At 40.2% G+C, this 12,101-nt stretch overlaps 2 protein-coding genes across 2 annotated transcripts; both read left to right on the forward strand.

Annotated features, from left to right (window-relative positions):
* The first annotated feature begins 1,880 nt into the window (after nucleotides 1-1,880).
* On the forward strand, nucleotides 1,881-7,335 carry spty2d1 (SPT2 chromatin protein domain containing 1). The gene is made up of 7 exons (XM_026176457.2): nucleotides 1,881-2,257; nucleotides 2,623-2,784; nucleotides 3,070-3,184; nucleotides 3,322-5,007; nucleotides 6,045-6,204; nucleotides 6,296-6,373; nucleotides 6,511-7,335. The coding sequence occupies exons 2-7, from the start codon at nucleotides 2,722-2,724 to the stop codon at nucleotides 6,602-6,604; spliced, it is 2,196 nt and encodes a 731-aa protein (XP_026032242.2). The 5' UTR covers nucleotides 1,881-2,257; nucleotides 2,623-2,721; the 3' UTR covers nucleotides 6,605-7,335.
* Nucleotides 7,336-7,484: 149 nt separating this feature from the next.
* uevld (UEV and lactate/malate dehyrogenase domains) lies at nucleotides 7,485-11,773 on the forward strand. Its single transcript, XM_026176458.2, has 12 exons — nucleotides 7,485-7,668; nucleotides 8,268-8,352; nucleotides 8,436-8,501; nucleotides 8,630-8,793; nucleotides 8,880-9,021; nucleotides 9,104-9,198; nucleotides 9,335-9,440; nucleotides 9,721-9,891; nucleotides 9,977-10,141; nucleotides 10,409-10,496; nucleotides 10,628-10,751; nucleotides 10,907-11,773. Exons 1-12 carry the CDS (start codon nucleotides 7,627-7,629, stop codon nucleotides 11,069-11,071), a joined length of 1,413 nt encoding a protein of 470 aa, XP_026032243.2. The 5' UTR covers nucleotides 7,485-7,626; the 3' UTR covers nucleotides 11,072-11,773.
* Nucleotides 11,774-12,101: the final 328 nt, after the last annotated feature.

Below are 12,101 nucleotides of genomic sequence, written 5' to 3' on the forward strand. Positions count from 1 at the left end.
CAGTGTTTCAATATTTATATCCTTTATTAGATGTACATGTGGTTTGGTTATTTGCCTTTTGGTTGAAAGTACACTGAGAGAGGACTTTTTTATTAGTGATCTTAATAGTATTTTTTTTTATCTAATTGAATACAATCTATTTGTGTATGATTGTCAGTCCAAAGAGGGAGAGAGGAAAGAGGGGAGCATGAGGAGAAAGTACAAGGTCAGGAAGAACCAGGTAAGAAAACAGACAGGGAGTACTAACAGGCAAAACAAAAACTGTTAAACTGGCAAAGAAAAAAACCCCCAATTAATTTTACTCATACAATCTGGAAGTTGTGTTCTCTCTAGATTAAAGCTGCTATACAGAATCTGCAAAACAAACTGGGTTGTCAGCCCTGGCACTGCATTACCATATTGAGCTTCAGTCAGAGGAAGTCACGGTTGCCAAAGACTTTTTGAAGCTCAAGAGTGAGGCTGGTGCCATTCCAGATATGTTAACATTGTACAATCTTCTGGATAATCAGATCTTCCCCACACTGAAAACTGTTATTCAGGTTGCCCTAACAAACCCAGTTAGCAGCTGTGGTTGTGAGAGGTCTTTTAGTGTCTTGAGTCAGCTCCATACCTGGCTGAGAAGGACCATGGGTCAAAGCTGACTCCAGCACCTGGCTGTGATGTCAGTTGAGAAAGAGATGCTTGAGAGACTTGACCACCAAAATGTGATAGACAGATTTGCCAACCTCAAGGTGAGGCGACATAGGTTAAAAGAAAAGAAAAAATCTGCAGAGCCATAGTAGTATCTGCAGTAAAGATCTTTTCATACATTATACCATAGGCCAAGGTGTCTCAATTTTCCTAATTTTTTAATAATATTTTGTACATTTCAAGGACTCTTTTATTTTTGGAGTGTATTTTTTATGTATCTGTATTATATTATACATACACTTTAAAAGTGAATCTCTGTCCAAAAAATGCACTCAGTTTACTTTTTACTCACTATGAGCATCATTTTCATCATCAGTTTTTTTTTAAATTCCAATCCATTCTTCTTTAGCAGCATATTAATAACCTTTATCAGATTTGATGGTTTTGTTACAGACTTGTCAAAAAAGTGTTTTGCTTTTCTTTCACAAATGTGGGGATTAAATTGTGTTAAAATGTACAAAACAGTGATGTCATGTTTTGTGACGAGGACCCAGGCACAGAGAGACTTGATGAATTTAAGAATCTTATGATTTAATAACGAAATTTGCAGACTTGCACAGAGAGGGTAAAATTATGATGACTGATAATGGAGATGAAGACAACAGACGATGAGGACAGGGAGGAACAGGGGTTTAAATGCACCAAGGAGACAGTCAGAGGGAATTTGGGACAACTGGAGACATTTAGGGATGCAGGGACTAAAAGAGACAAGGAAGAAGTCTCATCGTGATGAGTAAAGTTTACCTTGCCTGGATGGGCAGCTCTCTGGGTGCTCAGCACCCCCAAAGCTCTGATCCTTGAATCGCCCCTGCTCTGTAGTAACGACACCTCTGTACGTACGTCACACTCTTGTTTTTGAAAAACAGTACCAATACACTTCTTCTCCATAGGCATCCACTCACTCTCCAAGATTGTTGTATTATCTTTTGTAAGCCTGTCCTCTTTTATTACATGATTTTTATTGTAAATATTTCCAACACTGGAAACAAGTTGTAGCATCTCTTATTTATTTATTTGACGAGGAAAGAAAAGACACGTGGAAACAGCTCTGTTGATACCTCGCATCAAATTTCTAGTGTTCTAGATTTCCACAGTAGTGGCGACACCATGTGGTCTGCAGCTGTCAAAACGTGTTCTGGACGGACATTGCGTAAGGAAACTATGGGGCCGAAAACGGAAGTGCTCCTCATACATGTATCCGGCAAGTGTATGGAGGAACTTCTGGAAGTCCCGTTATGCGAACAGACAGTCGGTTCCTTTATCCACGATCAAGATGGATCACCGCTTCTCAAACAACGAGTTTCTATAAGACTGCATCTTATAGTGTATATAAGATGCAGTCTATGGGTTAGGAGGACCATGTGACATTTTCAGAGTCATCGTCCTGTCTTCAGCGGACACGCGTCAACAAAAATAAATATTTGTATTTGGAAGTTAATTTGTTGGGTTATTATTTTGTTCGTGAAAATGAATCAAAAACTCGCTCACATATAAAATATTACACGAATACACTTCGGACTAAAACGTTTTCTGACTCGTACTCCCACAAAGCCGGATATACGCACAAGTGAGTCATCTTACTTCCGTTAGTAGCTCTTCGGACCTTTAATTTTCGTTCTACCCAGCTGCTAGTCTCTACTAACACCCGGCGTCGGTTGTGCTCGATTTATTAATTTTTTTGTTATTTGGAGGTTTTTGTCCATCTGTAGGTGCTGAATACGCAAATTTGGATGGGGTTTCCCTTAGTTTGGTGCGTTATCAGCGCAGAGCGGAAGTTCGCCTTTCGAGCTTTTTGGTTAGCTGACGTTAACGTTGCCAAACGTTAGATTAGCTAACTTTGCTAACGCGTGCTATTGTGAAGAAAGTAGGATTAACTACTCTGTTTGCAAATGTCCTACAGTAGACTGTTACTGATACAGTCGTTTGTTACAGCTGTCTGGCTAAGTAAAGTTTGGAAACGCCTGAAAGCTAAACAGTCATTCAGCACTCCTGCTTGAGTCTTCAAACAGCCAGCCTACATCGCCGACCGAAATGATGGATTTTGATAACATATTGAACATCGCCTCACAAAACCAGGGCCTCAGCAGTGTACAGGTGAGTAGAAGGCTCTCACTGGCAGACGTTTTACTCAGGCCACTGAGAAAACTTAACATCTGTGGGTATGTGTGTGAAAAAACAGATCAGGGAGGGTCTGTTAATGTAGCCAACTTTCATTGTCGTCATACTGTATAGACGTGTACAAACATGCTACATTTTATTGTGACATTAGATTACCATTTTTGATATATCATTATGGGGAGGACTGTAAATGTTAAACAAGAGTGTACACTTTCCCCATAAACTACAACTTGTATTGTATGTGTTCTTCTCTTTGAGCAGAAGAGATACAGTTTACAAGCTGGACCCCCGAAAAAGGACCCAAAGTCAAAGGGTGTAAATCCTGCTGCTGTGCAGGCACTTCTGAAGAAGCAAGTCACTGAAAACAAAAAGAAAGGTATTAATGATTTAATAACTGTTAAGTTTCTAATGCAGAATATTGGGATTTATTAGTTATGGACTGTTGTATACAGATTGTTCTTCATTCATTTTGTGTGTGTGTGTGTGTGTGTGTGTGTGTGTGTTTTTTCCTAGAATGGGAAATGAAGAAACAGAAAGAGGAGCTATTAGCCAAGAGGGTTGAGTTAAAGTCAGACCGTAAAGCGCGTGCCATGGCCTCCCGAACTAAGGATAACTTCAAAGGCTACAATGGTGTCCCAGTGGTAGAGGTTCCCAAAAAGAGGAGATCAAAACATGATATGCAGGAAGATGACTTGAATGGGGGAAGTTTTAGGAATAATACAGTTGACCCAGAGGATGATGAGGACAACTACGAGTATGAACAGACAGATTCAGAGCCAGAGTCCGAGCCCGAGCCACTGAGGCCTGGGAGAATAGCGGGAAATAGTAGCAGTAGTAGTGGCAAAACCTCTTCTAAAAAAAACAATGGGCCGCCCAAGCCCCCTGCACCTTCCATGAACTTTGCTGACTTGCTCAAATTGGCAGAAAAGAAACAGTTTGAACCAGTTGATCTAAAACCCAAAGTAGTGAAAAAGGAGGAAAGGCTGCGCACAGCAGATGAGATAAAGGAACTGGAGATTGAGCGCAAGGCTAAGAAACAAGACAAAGACAAAAACTCAAAGGCAGACAGAGGAAGAGATGGGAAGTCTCAGTCTGGTTATAGTTCAAGTCAAAAAAACACTTTTGAGAGGGAACAGAAGAACAGCAGACCACAAAAGATCTGCTTAGAAAAACAAAGTGTGCCCAGTGGGTCAATAAAGAAGTCACAACCAACAGTATTTAATGATACAGGCCTCTCTTTTTCCAAACTCTCTGGTAGTGATAGAGAAAGAACCAAGCTGTCTTGCAGTGATAAAGAAAAATCCAAGACAAGCTTGTCTAATTCATCAGGTGTCATAAACAGTAAAGTACCTTCAAAAGCCATGTCATCTCAGGTTTTAGCCAAACAAGGGGCCCCAAAGCCCTCGTCTAGCCACAAATCCAGCACCTTAAGTGACCTTAGCTTCAGAAGAGAAAGCTCGTCATTACTTCAAGGAAAAGTTTCAGGTATTCCTGGGAACAGGCCCTCTGGTACAGCTGGCACAGGCCAGAAGTCCAAACAGGTGAGTTCTCAACAGATTAAGCCTAGTCAGGGTAGCTCCTCAAAGCAGGGACCCACAAATGGAGACCCCAAGTTCGGAAGGGGAGAACCACCACGGTCTGGAATGAATTCTGCAGCAAAATCAGGTGGAAATTCAGTGATGAGACCTTCTTTGAGTGGCCCCCCTAAGGCTGGGAGCCAGCCTCAGTCAAAAACTGGAGGAACATCTGGTAGTGTGCCAAAGGCCAGGCCTGGTGGTAGTGGCCTTCAAGGTCATCCTGGAAGTATTGTATCCCGACCTCAAGGAAGTGGACCAGGTCGGCCTGGCAGTGGAGGACTTGTACCAGGAAGACCAACTAGCAGTAGTGGATTAGGACCTGGAAGACCAAAGTGCACTGTAGTGTCAGAGACCATCTCATCCAAGAATGTTGGTGGACCCAGGCCAGGCATGCCACCTCGGCCGGGGATGCAAGGCATGCCACCTCGGCCGGGGATGCAAGGCATGCCACCTCGGCCGGGGATGCAAGGCATGCCACCTCGGCCGGGGATGCAAGGCATGCCACCTCGGCCGGGGATGCAAGGCATGCCACCTCGGCCGGGGATGCAAGGCATGCCACCTCGGCCGGGGATGCCACCTCGGCCGGGGATGCCACAGAGACCTATGATGAACAGGCCACCAGGTAACAATCAGAGTGAAAATAATGATATGAAATTAAGTTAAGTTAATCATGGGTTCAGTTACGGACACTGTTTAGTGTTTTAGTCACGAGGATATTTAGTAGTGTTACAAATAGCCTGACGAACATAATCCAGAAACACTAAGCACCATACAAAGAACTTCTCTCTACATTTTAAATAACATTCAACATTTGAACTCTTATTGCAATGGTTACCTGTAACAAAACAAGCAAAAAGTATTTGTAGGTCAAATGTATAGGTCATATAAATGGTGAGTATTTCATATTATAGTGTAATATATGTATGTATGTGTATGTATGTATGTATGTGTGTATATATATATATATATATATATATATATATATATATATATATATATATATATATATATATATATATATATATATATATATATATATATATATATATATATATATATATATATATATATATATATATATATATATATATATATGAATATGAGAGAGAGAAAAAATATATATGAGAGAGAGAAAAAACAACTTCCCGTAACCCACAAGCAACACAATACAAAGGAAATTGTATTATACATTGTGCACACAGTAATAAACCCATCAGCGTAATATTGTGTTGACTGCTGCAAAACAGCTCTTACCCACTGGAGCATGAACATGGGACATCTGGGGGGTGTTACATTGTGTCTGTGTCAGGACACTGACTGTGGATTGTTTGGACCGTGTGGAAAAGCATCAATTCCAGCAATCCTAAGCGGCATAGGCTAGAATTATTATATCATATTATATTATATTTAAAATTGCTAACATTTGCTAACAGCCTGAAAAAAAACACAACAGTCTGCTACAGGGCAAAGGGGTTGTTTGCCCAACTGAATGAAGTGTCAGCAACACTCACAGCCTTTGTCCTCATTATTGTGTCGCAGAGCTGCGACCTACCTCAGACAAAACATAATTTCAGTGTCTTCTCCCTACTATGTTTATATTGACAAGGGAAAAATTTGATATGCCGCATTTTGAAAGTAATTTCTATATTCATTATCCAGGACCGATGCTGCCACCTATCACATCTGCATACAAGAGGAAATATGAGGATGAGGAAGATGAGTATGACTCAGAAATGGATGATTTTATTGATGATGGAGGTGAGGTGCAGGAGGAAATTTCTAAGCACATAAAGGAAATCTTTGGCTATGATCGAAGCAGGTAAGGCGTGTCACTACATGGTCTGATGTAAGGAAAAATCCATTTAATTGAACTGAAAATCAAATTCTATATTTGTTTTCAACCTCTGCAGATACAGAGATGAGAGTGACTATGCACTAAAATTCATGGAGAGCAGCTGGAAAGATTTGCAGAAAGAAGAAGCTAGGAGGTAATAAGATTTTTTGGGGGGGGGGGACCTCAGTTTCTTTTTCTGTCTGTGTGCCATTTGTCCATAGTGGTCTACTCCTTTAAAAAAAAAATACAAAATAATGTTTTGTTCTGTATTTCTGTGATTTGCCACTTTAGCCTGAGAATGGCTGTGCAGGAGGATCTGGAGGAGGAAAGAAGGGAGGAAGAAGAGCTGAAAAGAAAAAACGTCAAGAGGAAAAAAATGAACTGAGGCCTCATTGTCGTTGAGAGGAATAAAATAAGATCATTTTCTTCATTTTGCTGAGAGATGCGACAAAGGGATATACAAAACCCAGTGACTGTCCACTTTGGGTGCTTTGTCATTGCTTCTCTCCCTGAGATTAGATAAAACCTAGCAGCATCTCAAGAAAACTGGAGAGGAAGAATTTTAGTAAAAGAAGGCTTAAAAAAGACAATATGCACAAATTATTCAGGCACTAGGATTAAAGTTCTCACATTGTCCTTTCTTATTTATTTTACCTGCTGAGTGCAGGGATACCTACAGTCCCATCTGTTTAAAAAAACAAACAAAAAAGATTGGCATCAACAACTACAGTAATGGAAAAGTGTGATTGATTTCTTTCTTTCTTCTTTCTTTTTCCTCTTTTTTAAAAAAACAAACAAACAAAACAAAACGCTAACATGAAATGTTATATAAATGATGACATGCTATTTTTGAGGCGAAGTTGTTGCATATTTTTCCAGACTTTTATTGTAAACTCAGTAAAATGTAGACGACATTACCATTTGATACTTTGTTTTATCTTTGCAAGGATCTGACTGACAATAATGCATTAAGGCTTTTGTTTAGTTTTATGTCTGCATTTTCAGAGTATGACAATCTAAAGCTTTTTTTGGACTGCAAATGCAATGCAGCAGGTAGTCAATGTTTTGCTTTGTATTTCTGTGGAAGAGAGAGCAAAAACGATTTCCTTCCCTAAATTGTGTCGAGTATTTTTGTTTATTTTATTTAAAGAAACTGGCATGGTCAGTATGTAAGGTTGTGCTCATACAGTGTGGTAATGGCGTTACATATGTTTTTGTACCTGCCACTTTGCCGTAGTTGATGTCACAAGTGGGCGGGATCCGTCGCCCTGTGTCGCCTGACTACTCCTTAAAGTTTGCGGAAGTTTGTTTTTTAGAGTTCAAGTGGAAGCAAAGTCTCAGTCTGGTGGAAATCAAAAGAAACGAGGATTATTTTTTATTTTCTTTCGGGGAGTCGTGCTTTAATAGATGGACCTCACGTCAGAGAAAATCCAGCGGATTCTTTCGAAGGTTAGTGATTTATTACTAGCTGCTTCGAAAGATCCTCTTAAGTTAAAACTCAAAACATAATTGCCGGGTAGTATAGCAGGCTAGGTTAGCTGCTGTCTCCCTTCACTAACTAGCCGAACCAGCTCTGTTACTGAAGTCTGAGAGAAACCTGGATGGCAATGAGACGGGAAAAAAGAACAGAATGGTAACCTATTTAAAATAGTAATGAGACAGGAAGGGCAATTAAAAAGTGCTAAACTGAGCTGCTTTCTACTCGTGTCTAACTTTGCGTGGACTGCAGTATTATTGTGCTTCACTTATTGTTGTTTGTGCCAATGAGAATTTCCATTGTAGGTGTGGAATACAGCAATACGCAATGACCTGTTGGACCCTTCAAGAAAATGTCAATATAAAAGTAATTGTTGGGTGTTTTGTTGTCAGAATAAATGTACGATGACAAATGTTCTTACAGCCACAAATAAATTAATTAATGTAAATAAAAGATTACTGTAATGACCCAAATCTGTAGAGAACTGATGTGGTACAATATACCTCATGTGTGTAATATATAACCCAAATACGAAACAGTTAAGTCTTCCTTCTCTGCCCCCTGATATTAGTACAAATTTCGTGATGTTGCTGTTGAGGAGTTGGAGAAAATCAATCGAATCTATCCTGGGATGACGCTATCCACAGGCACATACAGTAAGTTCTTACATTAAACCCATTTACTGCTGACCTTCGCACACAAGAACATTAAACTTATACTATCTTTACTGATATTTCAGCATTTAGTGACAGCACCCAAAAAGACCTTCTGAAATTAACTGGCACCATCCCGGTCCAATATGAAGGTGTGGCTGACCCAAACTCTTCTCACTTGCCTCCCAATTTTGATAGAAAGAGTTGTATAATTTAATAGCATCACTAATTTGAGCATGAGGTCATAATTTTGTACTGACTGAGGTGTCTCTGTCCAAAGGTCGCTCCTACAACTTCCCCATTCAGCTGTGGCTGTTGGACTCCTTCCCATTCACTCCTCCCATATGCCACTTGAAACCCACTTCTAACATGGTCATCAGAGAGGGCAAGCACGTTGATGCCCATGGACGTATCCACCTACCTGGCCTTCACAACTGGGATCATGTAAGATCTTGTACTGTCTGGTTGAAATTTAAAATTAAAAGCGGACAAGGTGCTGAAATGTTGCTGTTTCGTTTCCTCTGTAACAGCCAAAGTCATCTGTGGTGGGTCTTCTGAATGAGATGGTTACCAAATTTCAGGAAGACCCTCCATTGTCCTCAAAGACCACAACAGACAAGAAAGATCCCCATGAGCTCCTGGCGTTTGTCTCCAATTTCCGTATCAGTGATGGTGCAACTCCTAATATATAGTTTTATTATAATGATCACTAATGAGACAAGTAGTTCATAGTGATGGCTTTACTAAATTTCAGGTGGAATCAGCCATCACGATCAACCAATCAACAAAGTCTCAGTTATTGGGGGAGGAGATTTAGGAATGGCATCAGTGATGAGCATTTTATCCAAGGTAATCACCTGATTTTATTGTATTTTTTTTAATAAACTGTTATGTCATACAATTATTATTTCACCAGCTTCAGATGTTAGCAATTCCTATTTTACTATTCAGAAGTGGTTTATCTTGTTATTTGCTTTTCATCCAGTGTAAAGTGGATAAACTGGTTTTCATTGATGTCGCTGAGAGTTCCACCAAGGGTGGCAGTACAGATCTGGAGATTTTCAGTCTGCCAAAGGTTGAAGTATCCAGAGGTACGTCACACTGCACCATCAAATAACCCAGAGATGCTTCTTTGCTGAGTCACCAGTGATGTCAGTTTGATTAGAAGGGAGAGGACTGGCACTGTGCTTGTGTAGAGAGCATATTTGATGACTCATCAGGAAAGAGGAAAAAGAAAACATTTGAACAAGAATGGGAATGCCACAGTCAATGTTTGCTGAATTAACAATGCCTAAGCTTTGTGTTTTTCTTTTACAAGTTTTGCTGTGACAGGTCTGCAGGAATTAATTACAATTGTCTCTGCTGTGCTAGATATCTCAGCCTCTGCAGGCTCCAGGGTGGTCGTGGTGACTGCAAACGCATGGAGCAGTGAACAGTCGTATGTCACAGTGGTACAGACCAACGTTGACTTGTACAGAGGAATAATTCCCAGTCTGGCACGTCTCAGCCCTAGCGCAGTGATGCTAATTGCATCACAACCAGGTCGGTAACAGCAGCAGACACGCCTTCTACTGACTGCTCGGCTCATTATATAAATAACGTACGGTCACTCACTCTCTCTCTCCAGTGGACATAATGACCCACGTTGCCTGGAGGCAGAGTGGCTTGCCTCCAACACATGTGATTGGAGCAGGGTGTAACCTGGACTCGGAGCGACTCAGTCATGTCATGGATATCAACCTGAACACACACAAACCAGCCTGGGTCATAGGAGAACTTTCAGATAACAAAAGTGAGCCAGAAAGAAAGGACTGACTATTTAAATATTTGTTGGTTTTTTTTTTTCCTTCAGTGAGTTCCTGACCTGTACACTGACGGTTTTTCCATTTACAGATATGTCTTAACCCATTTATTCACCTCACGTGTTTTTCCCCCAACCATTTCAACCATAAGCAGTAATGCTGCACTACCGGTTCAACTTGTACTTTCTTTCTATTCTAAGGACTTGGAAAAAAACACCAGTCACCCAAACAATTACGTTTCTGTTTTTGTCTCACAGTTGCTGTGATGAGTAACTCTGGGTTGAACTCCAGTGCATCACCTGAGATTGCCCAAGGATCCAGCTCTACCAAACCACTGTTAGACAGGTACTGGAATGAATTATTATAACTTTGAACAAAATGTTATAATAACTGTAAAATATTATAAGTGCATTTTTGATCAATTAAGTAAATATTTTTCTTTTTAAAAAATTGTTTATTTTAATTTGTGCCTGCAGAGCCTTTGAGATCATGAAAAATCGAGGCCAGCGGTCATGGTCGGTGGGCCTTTCTATCGCCGACATTACAAATAGTGTCCTGACAGATAAGAGGAAGGTGCACTCTGTCTCCACACTTGCTCAGGTAGCAACACTAAGTGGCTTGTTATTGAAGCAACTAATTCAAATAATGTGAGTGAGTGTGTGTGAGAGAGTGTGAGTGTGTGATGCTTTCAGGGCATTGTAGGAAAGGTCATTGATTATCTTGTTCTAAAAAAAAGCCTTTTCTGTTTACTTTAGGGTTGGGGTGGCATAGCTGTAGAGGTGTTCCTCAGTCTGCCGTGCATTATGGGAGTAAATGGTTCCACACGCCTAGCTGGAGTGTCACTGGGACAGGAAGAAGACTCCAAACTAAGGAACAGCGTTACCTCCCTTTCCAACCTCATGGCTCAACTTAGGATATGAACGATACGAGCGGTGTGGGCGTAGCTGTGCTACTTACTACCCCGTCCTCAGCGGGTGGACTGTGTCTGTGCTGAGGTTGCATGTGGTTTCTCCTTGCACTAAAGTTTTTAGGTTACAGGCGTTACTTCTATTTTGAATTTATATAAACCTAATCACAGCATTTGTTCATCCATTCTCCTCAGTGTATAGCAAATCAGTCAATACTGTCAATGTACAGACAGCATTTTGTGTTCCCAGTAACCACATCTATGACAAGCCGTTCATTTTGTCTGGGTAAAAATGACAATTTGTCACAACTTGATACATGAATGTACAGAAACTTTCTGCAAAAACATAAAAACTTGTGACGCTTGTAGCCTTTAACTGTTTTGTCAAGAACAACCAAAGTTGAAGACAAGAGTGCACTTATACCTAAAATGTATGTTTAACCCATTCCAACAGGAGAAAAATCAGGGTGGCTGCAGATAAAATATGAAGTACGAATATTATACGTACTGTAGGATGCTGGCGTTGAATCAGTGGATTATGTTGGAATGTTCTTTCATATTTAATATTAAGGAACTTCTAAAGGTCTAAATTTAAATCTCGTGCCCTAATGTACTTTGTGTAAAGGAATAAATAAAAAAACTAATTTAAGCACCTTGATATTGAGGTATATACACTATATGATACTGTGGGGTGTGCAATAAATATCTGAAAGCAGTTGTGAATTGTCTTTGCAGAAAAGAGGAGAGAAAAAAAAAAAAAAGAACAGATAACCTGGGTTTGTCTCTTTATAAAACTCATAGTTGCATAACTGCACAAAAGCTTTGGTCTGAGCCCAAATCTCACTGATGCCAAACAGATCCATAAAAGGAGTACTGATCCACAATTGGTGGGCAGGTCACATGACAGAATACTCCAGCAAGCCAAAATATACTTGTGTGGGAGCTAAGGTCCAAGTTGTTAGACAAGAATGTACAGTGAGTCTGCAAACCTAGACCAAAGACTTTAGCACTAATTTGTAATTCCATAAAAAAAAAAAAACCCA

Source organism: Astatotilapia calliptera, chromosome 7, assembly GCF_964374335.1.
Source record: "Astatotilapia calliptera chromosome 7, fAstCal68.1, whole genome shotgun sequence".
Classification (NCBI taxonomy): Eukaryota; Metazoa; Chordata; class Actinopteri; order Cichliformes; family Cichlidae; genus Astatotilapia; species Astatotilapia calliptera.